General features: G+C 41.6%; 2 protein-coding genes across 3 annotated transcripts in view; one reads left to right on the forward strand and one right to left on the reverse strand.

Moving 5' to 3' along the window:
* The first annotated feature begins 169 nt into the window (after nucleotides 1-169).
* LOC114661678 (zinc finger protein 658B-like) overlaps nucleotides 170-25,029 on the forward strand; it is a 278,339-nt gene continuing 253,479 nt past the window's right edge. The window contains exons 1-3 of one of the 2 annotated variants that reach the window (XM_028814842.2): nucleotides 170-517; nucleotides 2,246-4,740; nucleotides 14,274-17,366. In XM_028814842.2, the coding sequence (XP_028670675.2) occupies nucleotides 394-517; nucleotides 2,246-4,740; nucleotides 14,274-15,317 (3,663 nt within the window). In that variant the 5' untranslated portion in view covers nucleotides 170-393 and the 3' untranslated portion in view covers nucleotides 15,318-17,366. Of the gene's footprint in view, nucleotides 518-2,245; nucleotides 4,741-10,419; nucleotides 10,623-13,734; nucleotides 17,367-25,029 lie in introns of those variants that run through there. The other variant, XR_007936503.1, reaches the window with a different exon arrangement.
* LOC114661681 (zinc finger protein 665-like) lies at nucleotides 19,146-24,796 on the reverse strand. The gene is made up of 2 exons (XM_028814846.2): nucleotides 24,403-24,796; nucleotides 19,146-22,130 (listed from the first exon to the last, which is right to left on the reverse strand). Exons 1-2 carry the CDS (start codon nucleotides 24,749-24,751, stop codon nucleotides 19,780-19,782), a joined length of 2,700 nt encoding a protein of 899 aa, XP_028670679.2. The 5' UTR covers nucleotides 24,752-24,796; the 3' UTR covers nucleotides 19,146-19,779.

Below are 25,029 nucleotides of genomic sequence, written 5' to 3' on the forward strand. Positions count from 1 at the left end.
ACTGCATATAAATATATATATATAAATAGTCAGTCAAATAAAACACTTTAATAAATAACAAAAAGAAAAAAAAACACACACCTGGACTGTTTCGCACTCCATTTTTCGGCTGGCGCTCGCAAAAGACTTTTATTTTGACACAGTGAGTGCCACTCGGACCGGAAGTTGCTCGTGTTCCGTCCATGGCTTCCCCGTGCTGACTGTCGCCGCCTTTCACACACCTGGCTACTCGATATTGGACTGAAGTTCACAGTACAGTGCAGCCTTTTAGGGCGCCTAGTTCAAATCTAGCAAGAGCGGAAGACGGACACAAGCGACCTTCAAGTAAGGTTCACTCGACACCATCACAAGAAGAGAAAGCCGGGGCTCTTCGGCGCGGAGGACGAGCTCACCATGCAGCAGCTCACCCCAGTGTGGCAGCCGGAGGCGATTCGAGCTCACTCCACAGAAGAGGACCGGAGGGCAAGCGAGAGCGACCGTGAGAGCGCAGAAGTGAAGGAGCAACGCGGAGATCGAGGTGAGTGCACGAATTGATAGAGATGGTAATGGTGGCAGAGTTGAAACTTCTGCTTTCTGTAAGGAAGCTGATTTGTGAAAAATCTGACCGATCACAAGTGTACGAGAGCACCAGAAAAAAAGAGGGGGGGCACCGACAACCTCCGGCGAATAGCGAGCAGACCCCGCGTGATTTGATGAAGGGCAATCGTTGCCACCTGAAGAGAAAAGACATGCGTTCATGGCTACAAAAATCGCACGCACTGTAACGTATTGGAAATTCGTCTTCTTCATTTCCTATCGTTTGCTAATTATCTTAACTTACAGATCGCATTTCTTTTAATACTTTTAAAAGTTTGAACAAGACTGTTGTTAAGGAACTCCTTGATAACCTGAAAGGGGCCATCCAGGCTCCTGCGCTCGTTTGTGTTCTTCTTGTCCCGAACTGATTATCGGGGTGGGCGGGCCTCAGGAACAAACAGGGCGGGGCGGAACAATCGAGCGCCGGGATTGGAGAATCTCTGAAGGGGGGCGTATCCATAGGGTACGAAGAAGGCGTGTGTTGTAACTTGAAACTGTTCAGGTGGCTTTGTGTTTTCAGCGCCCACCCTGCCTAATCCGTTCAGTTTTTAAACTGTGGAAAGTGCAGTTTCAAACGTGCAGCATTAGTTTACAGGTTTGCAGGACGCCTTTCTCTTCCTTCCATTTTTGCTCTCTGAAGGGGTGCTCATTCACTTTCTCTCTCTCTCCCCAACAACTCAGAAAGAATCAGCAGGAACGCAGAAACAAAGAGTGCTTGAAAGTGGCTGGAATGTAAACTCATGAATTGAAATGATAATGGTCAGAAATTATTAGTTACGATCATGAGTTTCGTAATTGTCATGTCATGGCTTATTGTGTGTGTGTGTAAGTAATGGGCAGAGTCTGCCTTCGTAAAAGTTGTTAAATAGCACTCCGCCACCCCCCTTTGCTTTGAGTGAATCATCACTGCCAGTCCCATACAGTAAAACCTGAAGACACAAAGGATGAGTCAGGATGGCGGGAATGAAGTAAGGAAGTTTTGGATACAAACCAGATAATTTATAATTTGAGAATGACAAGTGAGGCATTTGATTACTCAGTCTATATTAGTAGGCTTACCTACTTACTAGCTGTGCTACTCGTCTAAGAAATCAATACAGACCTCCACATTAATGTTTGTAGTATAGCATATCCGCCCAGTTACTACGAATCTGTTACACACCATTTAGTACATGATTTGTAAAAGTAGTGTTAATGTTCGTGATGCACCATCTGTTGGATAACTGAAACACAGCAACCAGCCAGACACACTCTTTATTAAGATGGTTTTATTTATTGCATTTTATGTTTCTCTAAAGGAAAACAAAACATGTTTTTACATAAGCCTGGTATCACCTAAACTGTAATCATTACTCCCCCAGAAAAAAAAGGCTTACTGAAAATCAGAAATGTCAAGGGATTAATGTCTTGGGTGGCTTTTAATTCATCTTTCCGTGTTGTTCATAGGTTACATTTTCTGATGTCCAAATCAGGTGGTCTCACGCTCCTTGATCCCAGTGGTGCTTCTTATGTCATTGCCCTTTTGTTGTCTTCACTTTGTTCTCTCGGATGAGCCACATTTTTATTTAAATGCTCACAATGATCCCAGTAAATGACTGAAATTCCTATAAGAAAAGTCTTTCCATTAACTATACTTAAGGTGGTCTTATTCTCTTATTGTTTCATGCAGGTCCACTTGTAAACGTTTCCCAAGGATCACAAGAAATAAATCACTTCATTCAGGAGATCCTGCAGTCAAGTGCCGAAACTCTGCGGTCATCTACAGACACTGGAACTGTGAAAACTGAAGATGGAAAGACCAATCCGATATCTACTTACATTAAACAAGAAGACATGGCCGAGAGGTCGTACTCCAGCATGGAGCAGGAATGTGTAACTGTGAAAGTGGAGGAGGAGCAGCAGTGCATCATTAAACAGGAGCTCTCGGATGTGGATTTCCCTTCTGCTCTTAAAATGGAGATGCTTCCTTCAGGGTGCACAGATGAACGTGCAATGAACGATACTGAATGTAAGGAAAGCCATCTGGAAGGAAGTCTGTATGTAACTCAGCTAGAGAGTGAGCTGGAAGGCGAGGAGAAATTAGGAAAGATCTTGAGCAGGAGTACAGAAAAGAGAGACGGTGAAAGTTCTACAACCCCCAGTAAACTGCAATACTTTTTATACCAACGTGCTGATTGTGAGAAGACTTTGAAACAGAATACATGTCCTAGTGCCCTTCCAACAAATAGCACGGTAGAAAAACCATTCCAGTGTGTCGATTGTGGGAAGCACTTCAGAAATCGTTCAAACTTCAAACGTCATCAGAGAATTCACACGGGAGAAAAACCTTACCAGTGTATGGAATGCGGAAAGACATTTACACAGACTACAAATCTTCAACAGCACCAGAGAATTCACACGGGAGAAAAGCCATACCAGTGTACCGAATGTGGGAAGACATTTAGACAGGCTACTGGTCTAAAACAACACCAGAGAACACACGTAAGAAAAATACTGCACCAGTGTGCTCGATGTGGAAAGACATTCAGCCAGACTTTGGATGTTCAGCCTCGTGAGGGTTTGCCGGGTTATGACGACAGTAAGCAGATCCATGTGGAAGGGACCCTGGAAGGAACTCTGTCCTTCACTCAACAGGACCGTGAGTCTGAGGATACAAATAGTGAGAAATTAAAAACAATGTTCAATCTGGACACAAGTGCGGAAAAGACACACCTGGTCCATGCTGTAGGACGCCTGCAAAGCAAAGATGAAAGCTCTAAGCCTTTCAGCAATATCCCGCAACTTGTATACCAATGTCCAGAATGTGAAAAGTCGCCCACACAGACCTCAGTTGTTCTGCAACATCAGAGGATTGACCAAGGAGGGAAAATGTATCAATGTAATTATTGCGGAAAGAATTTTAAGCAGAGTACGCACCTTACACGTCATCGCAGAATTCATACAGGAGAAAAACCATACCAGTGCACTGAATGTGGAAAGAATTTCAGGGCCAGTAGTGCCCTTCGCCAACACCAGAGAATTCATACAGGAGAAAAACCGTACCACTGTACCGAATGTGAAAAGACGTTCACGCGACGGGCCACTCTGAGACAACACTTGAACCTGCACAGAGGAATACGAGAAGAAGTTAACCATCGAGGAAAAACATACCCATGTAATGAATGCGGAAAGAGCTTTAGGCGAAATATAGATCTTCGACATCATTTAAGAATTCATACTGGAGAAAAACCATATCCCTGTACTGAATGTGGAAAAAGTTTCAGATGCAGTAGTGCACTTCGACAACATGAGAAAATTCATACAGGTCAAAAGCCTTTTCAGTGCACTGAATGTGAAAAGACGTTCACACGACGCGCCACCCTTAGGCAGCACTTGCGCATACACAAAACAACACACGAAGATGTTAACCATCGAGAAAAACCGTACTCTTGTACTTTATGTCCAAAGAGTTTTAGACGACACGTGCACCTTCGATATCATCAGAGAGTTCATACTGGAGAAAAACCGTACCAGTGTACTGAATGTAGAAAGAGGTTTTCCCAGATTACAACTCTTAAACTTCACCAGAGGATTCATACTGGAGAAAAACCTTACCAGTGTGCTGAATGCGGGAAGAAGTTCCATCTGTCTGGACACCTTAAAGTCCACGAGAGAATTCATACAGGAGAAAAACCTTACCAATGTACAGAATGTGGGAAGACTTTCACACGGGCTATCCATGTTAAATACCACCAGAGGATTCACACGGGAGAGAAACCATACCAATGCATGGAATGTGGAAGGTCTTTTAATCGGAATACAACCCTTAAGTTTCACCAGAGAATGCACACCGGTGAAAAGCCGTTTCAGTGTACTCAGTGTGGGAAGACTTTCACCCGGGGTACAAACCTTAAATTCCACCAGAGAATTCACACCGGAGAAAAACCGTTTCAGTGTTCTCAATGCGGAAGGACTTTCAACCGAGTTACAAACCTTAAATTCCATGAAAGAATTCACACTGGTGAAAAGCCATTTCAGTGCACTGAATGTGGAAAGGCTTTCAGCCGGGCTTCGGACCTTAAATTGCACCAGAGGGTTCACACAGGAGAAAAACCGTTCCAGTGCACTGATTGCGGAAAGACCTTCAGCCTCTCTAAGAGCCTTAAATCCCATCAGAGAATCCACATGGATGAAAAACCACAGAAAGGCAACAGCAAACGGTGAAATGATTCTTGCGTGTCGTCAGAATGAAATTTTGGTTCAACAGGTGTGCCGAAGTAACCTTTATCAGTGGAAAGTTGTACGTGAAAAATATCATCCTTGATGAAAGATCAAATGAGAAATTCAGATGAAGATGAAATTGGTGCACTCCTGAAGATTATTGGGGATGAAGAGAATGCAGAAAATGAGAGGAACAAAAAGATCTTCTGGAATTCTGTAACAGATCACAGTCCAATCCCAACTGGAAGACTACAATTTTGGTATAATGAACTGATCACACACGATTTGAATTAACCAGACACAAAAAGAAAAATTTAGTGCAAGTTCCTAAGGTGGTAAATGCTTGACAGAAACAGGCAGTGTGTCCTGAATCAAACATGTGCAAAGACTTCTCAAGACCAACAGGTCTTCATGGTACTCTAGCATAAAGCATAAACCTGAAACTAAGATCCATCACAAGCTCACTTCCTATACAAATGAAGACAAGTCTGAAGCTCCTCCTATTCCTTGTGAGTAGGCGAGGTGCACAATTTGCAAGATTTCAAAAATAATTTTGACTAGGCATAAAGAAAAACAGCAATGAATAGGCTGACCTTCTGCTCCAAACCCTTTGTACCAAGAGCTGACATAGCGGAGATGAACTGAAAGGAATCAACCCCTGACCATAACTGCACAATATAATGGGCTACATATGGAGTAGTTCCAAGCCTCAAAAGAAAGAAAAAGGAGGAAAAACTAGGTAGGTGCTGATTGGGCCAGAACAAACCGAAAATTGTCATAGTAATAGCCGAGGGCTTCTGTGTAGAAAGACCCAACAAACTCAGACTCCTCCATTGAAAATGCTTATAAAATATAACTTAACCTTGGACCTGGAATTATAAGTAGTGATGGAACGTACCAATCCCAATGATTTGGAAAATAATCACCAGAAATACCAATTAAATAATGGTGGATTGTTGTGGTATCAGTCCCAAATGATTACTCAGTCCCAAGACTAAGAAGATAAATACAATGTAGCAAGTAAAATAAGCAACATGTGAAACTGACCTCGAATAATCCTATTGGCTATTAGATCTTCAGAACTTATCAACAGAAACTTTCAGACTCGCCCTGATGTTCTCTACTGGGATTTGTGATCATGCGGACACTTCTTAGCAAAAAAACAGACTGTGACATAAAGAGAAAGGATCACACCAGTCACATCACAGCTGAAAAACCCCAACATGAAGAAATCACCCTAAAGACAAAAGCTGACAAGAAATAACGGAAAAGATGAACACTTTTTATTTTTTTAGAATAAGGGCGGTATGGCCTACTAGCTGCTGCTTTCAGACTTTGTGGCTGCCATTTCAACTTCTGCCTTGAACTCATTGTGTGCTTCCAAATGAATCACTTGACATGCTTTTAAGCAACTGTACTGTAACCGAGTTTTAGCAAAGTGCCTTGTGGTGGTGGTCACCTTAGAGAGGAAGTCAATAAAATAAAGGTCTTTTGTTAGAAACTTATCCTGTGCCTTATTAAACTGCCCCCCTCCCCAAGTTTTAAGGTCTCGAATTTTAATGGAACTGATCTGTAATAAATTTCACGAAGGGGAGTTATTTGAACATTCTTGAAAACAGGCTATACTTGGTGATAAATGTCTTTATTGGGGACCAAAATGGTGCACTAGAACTCAGTAGCTGTTAGTTGATGTGGTAGATGGCCACACGTAGATTTGAAGTTACTGCTGAAGGAAAGTTTGAACCTTGAAAGTATGAGAAATATGAACCTTTTGAGAAGGACCTGTTATGATTTTTTATTACCAGGCTTCTTTTAACTTCTCCTGTTTGTTGTCTGGTATAAATCTTGTAATCAATGTTTAACCCACTTCCTCTTTTCAAAATGACTTGAAATTTTGCACACTTACTCACTTCCGATGACAATACATGAATCAACAATCAGTTTCACTAATTGATCAATTGATCCATGTTAATTAAGAAATGAAAATTTCATGTGATTTCACCAATAGATGGCGTTAGTAATGGATAGAAATATTAAAGGAAGTGTTAAAATATCGATTATAAAATTATACTAAAACAAACCTGAGACTATATATATATATATATATATATTAAAAAAATACTTTTTAAAGACCATGGTTATATTACATTAAAAAGTGTACTAAAAAGTAAAAAATAAGTCTCTCATACATCACTCATAAAATAAAAGCGTGGGCGCTTTTCATCAATCAATAAAATCTTAGCAAAAGCACCCTCGCTTTTATTTTACGAGTGATGTATGACAGACTTATTTTTTACTTTTTAGTACACTTTTTAACATAATATAAGCATGGTCTTCAAAAGTATTTTTTTATATATATTTGTATTATTCTTTCCTGAGGGGATTTCTGAATATACAGCAGATTGGGGATCACTTTCTGCACACTTTCATGTGTTGAAGATTTAATTTACAATGAGTACCTTTTCCATTTTTGTTTATCAGTCAATCCTCAATAACCCAAAGCAAGTTTTTAGAAAGGTTTGTACATTTATGAAAAATGTTAAAATTGCTGCGGTGGGTTGGCACCCTGCCCGGGATTGGTTCCTGCCTTGTGCCCTGTGTTGGCTGGGATTGGCTCCAGCAGACCCCCGTGACCCTGTGTTCGGATTCAGCGGGCTGGATAATGGATGGATGGATGTTAAAATTGCTTTAGCGGCAATTCCAGCTTTGAGTCATCTAAGGTAAGCCTCTACAAGCTTTGCACACCACCATTTGGGCAGTTTATCCCAATCTTCCAGGCAGATCTTCTCAGGCTCCATTAGATTGGATGGGAAGTGTCATCTTCAGGTCACTCCACACATGTTCTATGGGGTTTAGTCCTGGGCCGCTCAAACACTCGTCCCAAAGCCACTCCAGCGCTGCCTTGCTTATGCACTCTGAAGCAGGCCTTCTTCAAGAATCTCTCTGGATTTGGCTGCATTCATCCTTCCCTCAATTCTGACCAGTCTCTCTGTCCCTGCATATTTGTGTGATTACATTATAGAGTGGACTACAAAATGTAATCTGGCAGGATGATTGTTATCCTACATGAACTTTATCTACTGATTACTAATTTAAATGAAAATCGAATCTTCATAGGTCCACACATGGTAGAAAAGAAAAGAAAAATCATTTAATGGGGTATACTTACTTTTTCACATAACTGTAAAACAGCTGGAATGAATCATGTTTAGTAAGTTTTCCATTTTATTGGCTTATAGGGTCCTTATTGTCAGGTATACAAGGTACACTGAAATTCTTTACTGTATTTTTCAGGTAAGGAAAAAACACTTCACAGTGAGGTATTTCTATACACTAATCCGGGTGATGGTGATATGCTGCATGTCGATGAGCACAAGTAAGTAAGAATTTTACAAGGTTGTGTACATGTGACAATAATGGACATATAAAGCTGTAACATTACCCAGCCCCACCAAACTTGCTGCCATTGAGGTCTCTAACCCCACCCAAATGTCTCCCACTCCAGCACTGAACTCTGAACTGCTGTTCTATTACTCTTCTCCTTATCATTGACTACACCGTATGCTGCTTGCATTGATGACTTTTCAGGTAAGGAAGACAGAAGTTTCAAGGTCAGATATTCATAGTCATTAAATTTGGTGCCAGAGAGCTGTGGCGGGTTACATGTTGATTGGCACTTGCTAGTAAGAACTTCACTGGGCTCTGCAAGCCTATGATGACCCTATCAGTCGAATTTATTTTACTCTTCCAAATAATAGAGAAAATCCATAAGACTATGCCAAATAGATTACGTTTATACCATATCCATAGTCTGATGGAGGTCTATGGCCTGATGTTTAGCTGAAGGGTTTCTTTTTTTACATTCAGTGCACCATAAGTTTCTTTCTGCTTTGAATTCTTCTGTTGGTTCTTTTGAGCCCTAGTCAAGCTTTAGTGCACCCACCAACTGTTTGGCAGCTAACCCGTGTGGCTGGATTTTGCCCCCTTATGATCTGTGTCCTAGGCATTTGCCTTAATGGTGATGCTGGCCCTGAACATAAAATTAATTCAATAAACTGGCTACACATTGCATTATTTGAGCAGATCCAGGACATTAGATTGGATTTTGATGATTCAGTAATGGGTAAATGATATAATCTTAATTGTCGAATGATTTATAGGCTGAACTATAATCCTCCTACCTGGTAAACAAAGCAAGAACTTGAAGTCGGACCAGTATATAACATATAACAATATGAGAGAGGTTTGGAGCATGCGCTGATACAGCACATTGCTGCACCCATCACATGACAAACCAACCCGAGTGCTGCCATGCAATGGGTGACACCTCAGCACCACGCCAGTTCAGATGGAGTGGAACCAGTGTGAGGTTTTTTATGGTGGCTGGAGTGACAATTCTGCCACCGACCCCCAGGTTTTTCCCTGCAGGTTTTTCCTAGGACGGAGCAATTGGAGGTTAAGGGCCTTGCTCTAGGGCCCAACGGAGTAGAGTCACTTTTGGCATTTAAGGGATTTGAACCAGCAAAGTTCTGATTGCCAGCGCAGATCCCTAGCCTCAGAGCCACCACTCTGCCTTATATAACAATATATATAACTATATATATATATATATATATATATATATATATTGTTATAATAATATAATGTTATTATATATGTAATATATAATAATATATGTAATTCTATAATATAATTACATTATAATTATTATAATAATTACATTAATTATAATATAATTATGTCATATATATAACAATATAGGGCGGCACGGTGGCGCAGTGATAGCGCTGCTGTCTCGCAGTTAGGAGACCTGGGTTCGCTTCCCGGGTCCTCCCTGCGTGGAGTTTGCATGTTCTCCCCGTGTCTGCGTGGGTTTCCTCCCACAGTCCAAAGACATGCAGGTTAGGTGGATTGGCGATTCTAAATTGGCCCTAGTGTGTGCTTGGTGTGTTTGTGTGTGTCCTGCGGTGGGTTGGCACCCTGCCCGGGATTGGTTCCTGCCCTGTGTTGGCTGGGATTGGCTCCAGCAGACCCCCGTGACCCTGTGTTCGGATTCAGCAGGTTGGAAAATGGATATAACAATATATATATATATATATATATATATATATATATATATATATATATATATATATATATATAGTAAATAATGGCATTTCAAAGTGAAACTTTTTTTTCTATTCATTATAAGACACTTTATAAACTTGTTCAGAAGCATAAAAAAAAAAGAAATACTGATGGAAATTTTACAAACCCAGAAACTTACATTAAGGACATCCACAGGTAACGGATTAAATATTGCAACCAAATCATGTTGGTAAAAAATTAAAAACATTGTCATTTTTCAAGTCTTTTACAGACTAAATAATATTTAAATTTCACCTATAGAATTGTAATACTAGAGTGTTGTACCGTGTTAGCCATTATGAATGTAGAGAAAAGCCAAGCAAGTTCAAAGCGAAACGACTCCGTGCCTTGACGTTTTGCTAATTTACTTGGGAAATGAAGTCCTTAGCGGCTTGCCGAGAAACGCCTGCGCAGAAAATGCTGACGTTTTGACAGCACATGCGTATTGTGGCAGAAGAATAGCTTACGCGAGATGACGTAGGCGGAAATGGAAGTGGGTATGCCGCGGAATCTGAAACGAACCAATCGAAAGCTTCCGTGAAGTGGCTGCATGCAGATTTCGTATCCTTGGGAGAACAAAATAAATTGAAATAGTGGCGATTTGTGAAGACGGGAGCTTCATTCGTGCTTTCCCTCTTGCCGATGACTCGCAGTTTAACACGACCGTTCAGTATTAATACGCAAGATGAACGATATGAGCAGGAGAAGCGGTGACGAAGGTTCGTTTACACTTTTTAAAGACGGTGTCAGGTGCCAAATCTTCGCCTTCTGTCAGGGAGCACGAATGGATAAAAGTGGGAAAACAATTCGTGGTGGCGATGTATACGACGGCGAAGCAGGTGTGCTTGTTCAGGAAAATTGGCAGTTCATCACGAACTGCAAGAAACGTGTTGAATTGTGCATTCTGGGGGTCGATTTTACAGATGGCGACCCGCCGGTAATGTCTGCTCTCATTTAAAAGTACTGTAGGCCGCGTGGCATTGTTTTTCCTACTGTGCGTGCAGTTGCACTGGGGTCGCGTTTGTGTCCATTTGTTACACCTGCTAGGTTTCGATCAAGGCCTAGTGTGTTATGTAAAAGGGAGATCACAAGTGACAGACCGCTGCAGCTGTGGGAAAAATCCAGACTTAATTTGTCAAACTATCTAACAGTTATATAGAATATTTAGCACAGGGGTGAGCAACGTCATTCCTGGTGGGCCTGGGAGAGTGCAGGGTTTTATTTCAACCCAGTTTCTTAATCCTAAGTCAGTTCATGCTATTTCTTGAGCTACATGTTTAATGTTCATTTTCATTGTTTCGCTTTTTAAGATTCCTCACACTTAACTGCTTGTTTTACAATTAAACATGCATTTGCTGTTTTAATTGTTACTTATTAGCAAGAGATGAAAATGACAAAGGAACTAGCAGCTGTCCATGTAACATGTTTCTATTTACATCATTCTGTATTCATCAGGAACTGCTTAGTTTAATAAAATATCTGGAAGGAAACTGAAGAGAAAACCCCTCAGGACTGAGAATTACTTACCTGTTTTAGACTTCAAATTGTTTGGATGATATCAGTGGAAATAAAAAAAAAAAACCTCTTATGAGCTAGGAATGACCTGACATGGCAGAGTTCAAAACAGTAACAAGCCCCAGGATTAAGTAAGATCTGTTTTTGGCAAGGCTTTATTTCTAATTAAGTAACTGGGTTGGAACAAAAATCTGCAGGCACTGCGTCACTTGAAGAACAATGTCACTCACCCCTGATTCGGCAAATAAATATATGGAGAACATCTGCAAAATTGTTACAGACACAGCCAAAAAGATTGGCCCTCTTTAAAAAAGAAGCACAATTTTGCGTGAAATAAGTTGAAACTGACTAAAGTCATTGTCAAGTCATTCTTTATTTCATAGAGCAGACACTTGACTTTTGATTTAGGACTTAATATATTGTAAAACAAAACATATGAAAATAGCATGGTTAAAATCTTGGGGATGCTTACCATAATCAGGGATGGACAAATCTGGACACTGGGGAATCAAGTCAAGTTTGGGAGCATGCACTGGTACAGTGCGTTGCCACACCCACTACATGACGAAACAACTCAGGGTCCCAGTTGGCAACCCTCCAGGCAGACACATGGTCCAGTCCCGCCCTCCAGAAATTTCCCTCTATCTGCTGCAGCCAGGTGTTAGGTGGGCGACCCCTTGGTCTGGTCCAGCCACTAGGGTCCCCAACAATGAGGATCTTACGAGCCAGATCACCCTCGGGGAATCCCGCCACATGGCCGGAGTGCCGTAACTGATGCTCCCTCACAGTGCAGGTCATGTGCCTCATTTGGGAGTCCATGAGCAACCGTTCATTCGACACAAAGTCAAACCAACAGTACCCAAGGGTTTTCCAGAGAGACAGTTACAAAGGAGTCCAGTCTTCATCTCAGATCACTGGATAGCATCCATGTCTCGCAACCATATATAGCCAGACAGAAAGCACCAGGACTCTAAAGACTTGGACCTTCGTCATTTTGCATAGATATCGGGAGGGTCACATTCCACAATACTCGTTATTAATCTCCTTGACTTAATCCTGAGCATGACTTGGGCTCGGAATTTCGTGCCAGTACAGTTGATCACGAGTCAGACTTGGGGTAATGTGTAATGATTGGCTTTACATTTGTAAGCCCGAACAACACTTGGGACAGTGTTCTGCTGCCAATTAGTGGATGAAATAACATCATGCTGGACGAAATCAGGGGAATTTCTATGTATTTTGCCACTCTAACTCATCAATATTCCTAAGTGGGATGGAGCCTTCAAACACAGTGGCATCGAAACAAGAGGCTATAAAGTCAGTTTCTGAACAAGCTGAAACTAAACCATTGCTCACATCAAGCGGTAGTGATGGCAATGTGCATTTGTCATTAGACGTTGACACGGAATATGAAACTGATATGTGATATGGCACTGAACAGCCAAACTGCCATGATATGCCCAATGAATTTGGTCACATGAAGCTTCAGCATGGTGCGACTAACTGTGTGACAAGAAGGAACAATAATTGCAATCAAGTGCAAGGTCAAGCAAGACGTTAGCTCCCTAAGCAGTGTGGCAATTGTCAGTGTTCATGTCAGGGGACATGTGGAAGTCGCTAAACTGTGCACTGTGGTAGCCTACAATAACACAAGGGACACATTGATAGTGCAGATCAGGAACTGACATTCTACCCTCTTGTGTGCAAGCAAAAGAAAATTACAGTAAAAGTGTGCAAAGAAACACGCTTGTACTGTCCAGATTGTGACATTGGGCTGTGCATTGGTGACTATTTCAAGACATGTCACACAAAGCACTAAATGTTGAAAAGCTGAATTATGTTGAGATGTAGCTGTGTGGGGAATTTCAATCTTAGAACGTTCAGAATTTAAAGTGAACTGCAAGAGGTCAGAATGTTAAAGAATTTGTTTAGGCCCCACTTTGTTCATTGTGGTTACAGGTATCCTTTAGAACAGACTTTCTCAAACTATGGGTCATGACTGAAAATGGTTCTCATGGTTGCCACATTTTGGGTCGAGCAGGGTTGTGATTAGCTACTGTATTTAATGGGAAAGGGTTGTGTATGGTTGGCAGAGGGTCTTGCAGTCGGTTGCCATGAGTTGTTTAAGCAATCGACATTGCACCACTATGACTGTCAGCATCAAGGGGGCTTCCCCTCCTATGGTTGTCACAGACTGGGTCTTGAGGACACCAAGAACAGCAAGATTAGGTTGTGAGAAAAAGAAGTTTTAAGAAAGTCTTTTTCTTGTCGCCAACAATTAAATGTTTCTCATTTTCTTTTGTTTGCTCCACACAGGACTTTCTAAAGGCGTTGAACAGGGTGTGCTGGAGTGCAACAGTCAGAATGCAGCGATTGTAGCCGACGCTGACTCTTTGAGAACTAAAGAGGGAATCCCTCAACCTCTTGTAAGTTACATTAAGCAAGAAGAAGTGCAGGATGACTTGCATGGGATTTCAGATAAAAATGGCCCACTGGAATCCATTGGTATGAAGGTGGAATTCATTCCTATTAAAGAAGAGGCATCAGAAGCTGAATTTTCTCCTATTATTAAAAAAGAAATACACATTGTGCAGTGTGTGGATGAAAATGAACTCCTTTATAAAGTTAAGGAAAACAACACTGGAGGATCTGTTCTGGGAAACCTGTCCTCTGTTAAGCAACCACATGGGCCCAGAAGTGGACTTGCAGGCAGCATAAAATTAGAAATGAATTTAATGCAGCAGGCTTCTGGAGAGCTCCACACAGTTGTTGCAGGTGAAAAAACAAACAAATGTACGGTATGTAAGAAAACATTCAAACGTGACAGAAGCCTCAGAGATCACCTGAGAATTCACACTGGAGAAAAACCCTACCAATGCACCGAATGTGGAATGAGTTTTGGACGGTGTTCACACCTCAAGCAGCATCAGAGGATTCACACGGGTGAAAAACCTTACCACTGTACTGTGTGCGGCAAGACTTTCAGCCAAGCCGCACACATTAAATATCATCAGAAAATCCACACGGGAGAAAAACCATACCAATGTACTGCATGTGGGAAGACTTTCAGAGAGGTGACAGGCCTTAGAAGACATCAGAGAATCCATACGGGAGAAAAACCATACCAGTGTACTGAATGCGGAAAGAGTTTCAACTGGGCTTTGAGTCTAAAACTCCACCAAAGACTTCATACGGGTGAAAAACCGTATCAGTGTACCGAATGTGGAAAGACTTTCACTTGGGCTTCAAACTTAGAACTCCACCAAACAATTCACACAGGTGAAAGACCGTACCACTGTACCGAATGTGGAAAGACCTTCAGGGAGATTACAGGACTTCGACAACATCAGACCGTTCACACAAGAGAGACTCCATACCAGTGTACTGAATGTGGGAAGAATTTCAACTGGGCTGTCAGCCTGAAAGTCCACCAGAGAATTCACACTGGAGAAAAGCCGTACCAGTGTACTGAATGTGGAAAGGCCTTTACCCAAGCTTCGGTACTTAAGCGACACGAGAGAATTCACACTGGAGAAAAACCATACCAATGCCTTGAATGTGGAAAGACTTTTAATAAAATGTTCAACCTCAAGTGTCACAGGATAATTCACACTCAGAAAAAACCTTACCAGTGTACCGAATGTGAAAAGAGTTTCAGCTGGGCATCAAGCCTCCGAGATCACAAGATAGTTCACACAGGAGAAAAGCCGTACCACTGTACCGACTGTGGAAAGACGTTCCGCTGGTCTTCAAACCTTAGGCATCACCAGAGAACTCATACAGGGGACATTTTTACTCTGGATACACCAAAGTCGCCGGACTCTTCCACTGGAAACTTTGAAAAGAATACAATTTGCCGGTATGAGAGCGACACAGGGGCCACAAGTCAGAAAGAATGATGGAGAAAAATGGAGAATGAAGAGGTGCTGATTGGGAAATATCCATCTCTAAAGAGCAGGAAACTAATGCCAACAAACCAATAGGTTTGCATTAATGGACGCCAACAGACTCTGGTTGGTTGAGGTATCAGCCCCAAATGAATACTCAAAAATTGGAATGATGAGAACTGACAGTAACTAAATATTAAGAAATGTGGAATAAAGGAAGTGAAAGTAATTTGATTGTTCTTGGATTCACAGAACTAGCAAGAAAAACTTTCCATACCCTTCTTGACCCTGACAATTACCAGCACCCTGATGCTCAGCAACAAAAGGAAGAATATTGGGGGTAATACAGGTATAACACAGAGCCTCCATCATTAATTTGAGTGCTAACAACACAATTCACTCCCGAAGTGGTGGAGCACAACCAAAGCCTTACAGAAAAATGTATCTCCTTGAAAAACTGAATGTGTGTTTAAGCCATGGCAAAATCCCAGGAGAACACCCAAGAATTCATAGCTGAAGCTCAGTTGGTGGAGTAAAGCTTTGCAATCCCAGAGCCTCACTAAGCCGCCTGACTAGGTGAGGTTTGCAAAATGTTTGCTTCAATGTCATGTACAATATGGGAAATTATAAAGAAGTGATCCTCTCTACTAGAGTGGGCAAAGAGTGAAAAATCTGTGGCATGAAAAGATCTCCATTATGGAAGAAGCCCAGCTAAGTTAGTACTTCCTGGCTGGATTTATTAGAGACCTTGATACCGAACAGTTGAAGATGAAAAGATCATGTGCTATGTGTTTGTACAGTATAAGCCAAATGTTGATTTGACAACTAAAGCATACAACTGAAGAACCACTGTAAATTAAGAACAGCTAAACAAACAAGAACAATACAATACAATTTATTTTTGTATAGCCCAAAATCACATAAGAAGTGCCACAATGGGCTTTAACAGGCCCTGCCTCTTGACAGCCCCCCAGCCTTGACTCTCTAAGAAGACAAGGAAAAACTCCCAAAAGAAAAAACTTTGTAGGGAAAAATGGAAGAAACCTTGGGAAAGACAGTTCAAAAAGATTCCCCTCTCCAGGTAGGTTGGGCGTGCAGTGGGTGTCAAAAGAAGGGGGTCAATACGATACGATACAATACAATACACAGAACAAATCCTCAATACAGCATAAAAATAAAAATTTTAGAAGTACGGAGCAGAATTTAACAGTAGATGATATCACATAAGAAGATTTGGATAGTTACCTAGTTGTGATCTTTGAGTGCTGAAGAAAGATCAGATCTTACAACTGGGAAGTTTACGAAAATAGGGACAACATCAAGAAATATAAAGGAGCCATCTGCTATAGAAGGCCTTAGAATTGCATAAAAGAAAACTGTTTGCAAGAAGTTGGACAATTGTGGTCTTGGTCACAAGTGACAGAGAAAAATACAGTGATAGACAACTAGCTGGCCCAGTTCACATTGGTCTAGTACCAAGACCTAACTGCAGAAGTGTCACTTAATTGAAACCTTCTTTCACTCCTAACCCTAAACCATCGATGCCTGTGGCCCCAAAAGAATTTTCATGCCCATTACAGGTCAGCGTATGCATGCAACTTAAAGAGATTGAAAGAGCTTTACTGTTGTTTTATCACTGCTTCTTGTACAGTACAATGTCATTTAGAAATACATTACAGAAAAACAAGTGAATTCAAGAAAAGTTGTTTATTTGTATAACCATAACAATAAGATGCAAAAAAAAAAAACAAATGATGTAAAGATGACAACTGTGTTTAACTACTCCAATGCTAAACTCAAATCATACAAATCTCCTGGAAAAGCCTAAAAACTGTACAATGAAATGCTCATTTTAAGACAAAAGAATGTCGGACTGTCACACAAACGTGAGATGAGCAAGTGTGTTGGGGGCGATCTATGCTGACGTGCATGTGAACATTTTATTTGAACTGGGAAGTCAGAATTTCCGAGTTGCTACAGTGTTTGGATGTGCAGAATACAGAGTAATGCATTGTTATCAATTTGTTCAGTAGTTGTCTATATTCGTCCGTATTGGTCTTCCAAACATTTTACTGGAATGGGGTTAGTCAACTCAAGTGTAAGATCATTCCCAGCACCGACTTCCAAGGTGTAAGAAACACAGCATGACTTTGCTTCATCTTCAAGCTCAACACTGCAGGAGGAGCCTGAAGAGGACTTGGGTGAGTTAACCAGACTGTTCACAATGAGTTTTGTAGGCAATCATAAAGTTCCTTCCATACTGAATGGCTAACACTTTAGATTAGAATATACCTGAAATGCATCTATAAGTCATACACTGCTATGTGATAGCACCTTAGTAAAGATTTCTTGAGGTCTTCGTAACACTTACAAGGCATCAATAAAGTGTCATATTACGAGCTAGTGATATGCAGGTAAAATAAGTGATGACTACGAGAGCTTCATTTAGTCTTGCTAAACATTAATTCACAAGGCTTACTCTCAAGTATACAGTAGTAGTGAGTGGTGATACTGGTTGATATGGGATAACGGATTAAATTTTTCTTCTGGTATGGGTTCTACGGGTATGCTACAAATTAGAGGAGAACCTGTCAACCCATTTAAAAGTAAAACACAAACCACACAAGCAAAAAGAAACAACAAATGTGATTTTATGTCGGAGTCTTAAAGACTTGTATGTTAACAGCGTTGGGAAAGTCAGCCTCTCTCTTTAGGAATATTACCCACAGTGCTGTGTGGTTTAAGCTGACTGGTGAGTCAATACAAACAGGAAGAGAGGAACAGAAGAAGCTGCGTCTTACGCTGCATTTGGTTGAGAAGGGCCCAGCTGCAGACCTCCGGAGTGCGGTGATTTAAAAGCTCCACTCCGATTACACGATGAGGCCACAGGATTTACACAGTGCAACCTCAGAGTGGAGTCTGGCTGAGGCTCATGGCGCAACAAGACTGTGTGGCTACCCAAGACACAGTTCTACTAAGAGACATGTCTGCCCAATGACGTTCTGAGTTGAAGACAAGACTCTAGGCCAAGAAATATGGGGGAGAGTTAGGTCTTCCAACTTAAAAAGTTTTTCCCCATAAGGCTTTATATTTCCTGTTTACGATTTTTCAAAACTATCGAACATTGTTTTAGCCAAAAAAAAAGCATGTGTTATGAATTAATTGATCAAACGACTGGATAACTGACACATAGATTATGTGATGCGAGAAACAAAATTTTTATGAACATTTTATCACATTGTTTTCCCACTGTAGCACGTTGGTCACTATTGACTTCAATTGTACCAAACATTTTTTCTCCCCAGTCTGCAGGAAAACATGAGTTTGTTTTTCTTTCTTGGACACCCCTTTACACTACATGGCATCAATAACATAAAGAAACAAAATATAATTTTTTGGTGGGGTATTCTTTAAGTGCTATGCCTGGTACTTTTCTGGTATGCCACTTCTTATAGAAGACAAACAGAAAATCACTGCTGGGACTCAAACTGAGCTGAAAATATAATTTCCCCACGTCCACACAAGTTTCAATAGGTAGGCACAAGTACACGATTCACAAAACACAGTGAGTTCCCTTTGGCTTATCCTGGCTGGCATCTCACATCATTTTCGGATCGTTCATTTTTACCACATACAGGACTGACTAGTTTATTGCAAATAAGACCTTGGTTTGTAAGTGCTATTTCCCCCAACTTCTGCACTCCATGATGGATCATACTGTAGGTTCTTCCTCATTTGACTGTAATCTTACTACTTTTCCTCAACTGCAAATTTCTGCTACAACTGAAATACCATGATTAGAAATCAGTGATCTTACTTTATTTACTGCTCCATAATTTGCACTCTTAACGGGTTCTTCTGGCATATTCTTTAGTAAGAAATTCACTACCTTATGCAAGATGTGCTTAGTTCTTCCACTGCTTTCTATCAAGTCATGGATGAACATCTTCCATCTTGGTCTAACAGGACACTGGATTCTCTACTCAGCCTTGTTAACTGCTCTTATTCAAGTGGACACACTTTACCCAAGTTTCAGCTTCTGTCTTGGTCTGTGCTCACATTGTACACCAAGTCTTGCATTAGTGATAACTGGCATAAATATAATTCAGCTCCCCCACATGAAGACTACAGTCATGGCTGTCAAGCGATATTGTGAAACCTAATCTTTAGATTCATTTAATCCTCCTACTGGACATCAAAGTAGGCCTTAGGTGTGCATTTTTAGATGTCCATCTTCCATACAACACATTGCTGGGGTTTGCCTGCATGCATACTCCACTGGGGCTTACGACTTGAACTCCAGTAAATGTTCTTCCACATTCAGTACACTGGTGTACTTATATGAACATTCTGGTGGTCCTCTGGGTTCCTGCATCGTTTAGAGTCTTTTCATATTCAGTTCACTTCTATCGATTTTCTCCATGTGTGAATTAATTGATGGTACTGGTTTCTGTAGACTGCCTGAAAATGTCTTTCAGCTTTCATTGCACTGATATGGTTTTTCTATGGCGTGCATTTTCTGGTGTTGCCTGAGACCTATGACTTGCCGGAAAGTCTTCTCACATTCCGTACATTGGTACGGTTTTTCCCCAGTATGTGTTATCTGGTGACACTTCAGATTGGACGCTTTACTAAATTTCTTTCCACAGTGAGCACACTGGTATGGCTTCTCTCCTGTGTGAATTACCAGGTGACACTTCAGGTTGGATGCCTTACTAAAGTTCTTTCCACATTCACCACACTGGTAAGGTTTCTCTCCCGTGTGAACCCTTTGATGTTGTTTCAGAATTGAGGCTTGTCTGAAGGTCTTTCCACATTCGTTACAAAGGTAGGGTTTTTCTTTGGTGTGGATTCTCTGATGTTGTCTAAGGCCCACGACCTGTCGGAAACTTTTCCCACATTCAGCACACGGATACGGTTTTTCACCCGTGTGAATTCTCCGGTGACACTTCAGGTTTCCCGAGTCGCTGAAAGTCTTTCCACATTCGGTACATTTGTAGGGCTTTTCTCCTGTGTGAATGACCTGGTGAGTCTTCAGGTTCGACTCTTTGCTAAAACTCTTCCCACATTCAGTGCACTGGAAAGGTTTTTCTCTGGTGTGACTTTTCAGGTGTTGTCTTAGGCCTATGACTTGCCTAAAAGTCTTCTCACACTCCTTACACTGGTACGGTTTTTCACCTGTGTGGATGATCTGGTGGCTCTTAAGGTTTGATGCTTTACTAAAATTCTTTCCGCATTCTGCACACGGGTATGGTTTCTCCCCAGTGTGAATCACCTGATGACATTTCAAGTTGGACGCTTTACTAAAAGTCTTTCCGCATTCATTACACTGGTAAGGTTTTTCCCCCGTGTGAACTCTATGATGCTGTTTAAGAATTGAAGCCTGCCTGAAAGTCTTTCCACATTCGTTGCACTGGTAAGGTTTTTCTCTGGTGTGTATTCTCTGATGTTGTTTAAGACCCACGACCTGCCGGAAAGCCTTCCCACACTCAGTACACGGGTAAGGCTTTTCTCCCGTGTGAATCCTCTGGTGACACTTCAGGTTTGCTGCATCACTGAAAGTCTTTCCACATTCAGTGCATTTGTAGGGCTTCTCTCCAGTGTGAATGACCAGGTGACACTTGAGGTTGGACGCTTTGCCAAAACTCTTTCCACATTCGTCACATTGGTATTTTTTCCCACAGGTGTGAATTTTCTGGTGTTGTCCCAGGGCTACAACTTGTCTGAACGTCTTTCCACATTCTGTGCACTGGTATGGTTTCTTGCCTGTATGAATTACCTGGTGACACTTCAGGTTTGATGCTTTACTAAAATTCCTTCCACATTCAGCACACTGATATGGCTTTTCCCCAGTGTGGATTACCCTGTGACACTTCAAGTTTGATGCTTTACTAAAACGCTTTCCGCATTCGGTACACTGGTAAGGTTTTTCCCCTGTGTGAATTCTCTGATGTTGTTTAAGGATTGACGCTTGCCTGAAAGTCTTTCCACATTCGTGACACTGGTAAGGTTTTTCTTTGGTGTGAATTCTCAGGTGTTGTTTGAGGCCCACAATCTGTCGGAAACTCCTTCCACACACGGTACACGGGTAAGGCTTTTCCCCCGTGTGAATCCTCTGGTGACACTTCAGGTTTGTTGCGTCACTGAAAGTCTTTCCGCATTCACTGCACTTGTACGGTTTTTGTCCCGTGTGAATCATAAAATGACACTTAAGGTTTGACGCTTTATTAAAAGTCTTTCCACATTCATTACACTGGATGGCTTTCCCACTTGTGTGGATTTTCTGGTGCTGTCGAAGCCTCACTGCCTGACCATAAAACACCTTTGCGCTGTCATTATGTAGATGAAGCTTACTGAATACCTGGAGCTGCTGCAGATTTTCCGTACTTTCTCTCTGTATAAAATAATTGTCTAAACTTGCTTCACCTGCATGCCCACATGTTTGTTGAATAAATGATGCATTTCCATTAAGAGATCCTTCTTGGTTATTGTCCATTACAGTGAATTTACCTTCCTCTGCAGACTCCAGCTCAAGCACTTCCTTTTTAATAATTGCAGAAAGTTCAACTTCCGCGGCCTCCTCTTTAACACTGAGGAATGCCTCCTCCTTGGCATCGAGGAATCCCTGTCCCATATTAATGGCTGAAATCCTAGAAGAATCCACCTGACTATCCTCTTGCTTAATGTAACTGGAAAGATGCTCAGGGATACCCTCCTCTGATTTCAAAATGGCTGCATACGCAACTGTCCGCGTATCCTCACTGTCCAGCTCTAACTGACCCAAGTCAACATGGCCCATCTCTTGGAAAGTGAGCTCAGAGTGACCTGTGTGGGAAAAGAGTTTCACAAGTGAATACATTTAAGAGTGATTTGAAAAGGAATTTTAACATCTACAGTAAATATGCAACTTCATGTAGTGTCAACTGTGGTCATCATCCACTTTGACAGGCCAACATTTACAAAGTGAATGTTAAGTCTCACTTACTTCTGACGAACATGACAGTGAAATTAGTGGCTATGATTTGAAAGGATTCTTTAATAACAATGGCTCATCTGAAGTTTTTGTTTTCTTCTCATTTGCTGCCCACCAACTACTTAATCTGATGTAATGGAAGGAAAGGATGGGATGGCATCCTGGCTGTAATGGATGATTAGTTACCCTCATAATGGACTGAGAACACTGGTGGATGGGCATCCCAGCTGAAATGACTGGTGTTTCCAGTGGTAACGACATAATGAAATGACAGAAGGAGACAATCTTATTGGGCCCTCTGCTCCTCTAATTTGCCAAGTGGCTGCACTGCTATGCCTGTGTGAACACTCGTAGGGCTGCCTGGGAGTTGTAGTTCTAACGGGATACCCTGCATTAGTTTCTTGGGTGCTGCCCTGCCAGGAAAGGCCTTCTCCAATTTAAGGAAGTTCTGCCTGACCTGGAAGTTCTTCCTGGGTACAATGCTTTGGCACCAGAAGTACTCCCAGGTCTGGCATAAAGGAAGTTGCTCTGCCTCACCCAAGTGATTCAGAAATGGTAAAGGAGAAGGACAAAAAAGGGAAAGAATTGTGTTTGTGCCGATTTTAAAGGAGAAACCGTAATGGAAGTATTTTATCAAACAAAATATTTAAAAGGAGTCCTGAAGTTCTTCTAACACGCGGCCATGGAAAGCATACTGTCAGGATGCATCACCGCCTGGTATGGAAACGATTCAGAAAAGGACCGAACTGTGCTGCAGAGACTTGAGCACATCTTGAGAATACATCACTAACATCCCTACAGAAAAAAAAAAACAAACTATATATACAAAGGTAGTCGGGGGATCATGAAGGACTCCTCTCACCCTTCTTAACAGCCACTTTAAATGGCTAAGATGTGGCAGGCGCCTGTCAAGAACAGAAAGACTGAGTAAATAACAAATAGTCACGACCTTGTCTGGAATTCCTCAGAATTGTAAAAATAATCCAATACTTAGCTATTTTTATTACCTAATAACTAATAATTATTACACCTCAGATTTGTATATGTTTTATACAATTCCAAATTCTTAAGCATCTTCAGTCTGCACCTTTTTATATTTATTTTTAAAGTATAGCACAGTGCTGGCTGCTCACTGAGCTACATTTCACTGTGTAGCCCTGTGTGCTTATCAGTAACAAATACAATCTAAATGTAACCTAATATTAGTCCCATTACAAACTAAGGAGTAGGAGTCCTGAAGGTTTTGTATTCCAGTTCCACAGCCCTGGTCCTCTCTGACTTCCATTCTGGACATTTTCCAAAAACGCTGGATTTGCAGGGTTCCCTACATTATGGGTGACGTCTCCCATCCCTCCCATAAACTGTCTGCTCTCCAGCCGTCTGGTAGAAGGTGCTGGAATATCTGCACCAGCTCTACCAGACTATGTAATGGCTTCTTGTCCCAGGCTGTTACACAACTGGACAGCTTTCTGCCTTCAAATTCAAATTGGACTGAAATCATTGCACAGCCTCGATTACTGCTGCTGTCTCCTGATAAAACTGTGTATTGTCTGTACAATGTTTCTTGTCTGTAGCCCTCCAAACAATACATCTATACAGAACATTGATGTTGCACCGTGCTCCTTGGGAATGACATTTCATATCACTGTTTAAACATCTTATGACAACACAAACTGCACGTTTGCTCTCAGGACTTATCGTCTGTTTCCTCACATCCAGCATACCTGAATGCCAACACATGTCCGGTCTTTGTGTATTGCAAGTTGCACTGTTAAAAATGCACAGAAGTCTTTAACTGCACATTGTAGATTTATTTATATGTATAATCTTCCTTGCATGTAGCCCTCCCATTGACATCTGTATAGAGCATATTTTACCTTACACAGTGGCTCTGGGGATGACACTTCATGTCACTGTACTGCCCATGTATAGAGGATATCACAATAAATGTATAAGTTGTATATCAAGACCGTTAGAAAACTGATAGGAATTGTACAGTTTTGCATGTGTTTCTGCAATGTCCTCTAATGTGCAGCTAACAATTGATTGTTGTGTTTTTTCTGTAACTGTAATGTCAATTTCATAATACAAATTTTAAAAGAAATGCAGACGCCTCGGACTCACCGTTTCTTCTGCTGGTTGTGTCCTTTTCCCCGTGCGGTGGCGCCGAGGCCGCTGCGCTCAGACCCTCGGGGCTGTTTAAAGTCCAGTCGCGGTCCATTCCCGTGCAGTCGCCTTGATTCAGCTCCTGTTTCAATTCACGTTCGGCCACCACTGCCCAGTGCTTCATGTTGAGCCAGTCCTTCGCTCCAGAAGCCGCCGGGGTCTCCTTTCGTCTTCGATCCCTGCCACGGCTGCTCGCCGGTTCTGACTGAACGAGGCTACTGTCCCTACACACCAATGCGACTTCTCTCCGACGTACGTCTCTCTGTCTGATGTGTCGAGTTCTCCAGATAGTCCGACTGTACGGCATGTAAACACCGCCTATCCTCACAAGAGTTTCGGATTCGGCGGTTCAGCCCCCTCGGATTTCCGGTTCCGGCACCACTGATGACGTATCTCGTGGCAATTGCATTGCGCGTGCGCCTTCACGGATTGGCGTCTGCCTGAGTATAGATAGATAGATAGATAGATAGATAGATAGATAGATAGATAGATAGATAGATAGATAGATAGATAGATAGATGTGAAAGGCACTGTGTAATACATAGATAGATAGAACATTATTTGTCCCTAAGGATAAATTTTGCG

The sequence above is a fragment of the Erpetoichthys calabaricus genome, chromosome 12 (assembly GCF_900747795.2).
Source record: "Erpetoichthys calabaricus chromosome 12, fErpCal1.3, whole genome shotgun sequence".
NCBI classification, from domain to species: domain Eukaryota; kingdom Metazoa; phylum Chordata; class Cladistia; order Polypteriformes; family Polypteridae; genus Erpetoichthys; species Erpetoichthys calabaricus.

Coding starts and splice junctions, on each gene's coding strand:
- LOC114661681 (XM_028814846.2), bottom strand. CDS start 24,751: ATGCCGTACAGTCGGACTATCTGGAGAACTCGACACATCAGACAGAGA. Junction 22,131..24,402: donor CACAACCAGCAGAAGAAACG/GTGAGTCCGAGG, acceptor TTTCCCACACAG/GTCACTCTGAGCTCACTTTC.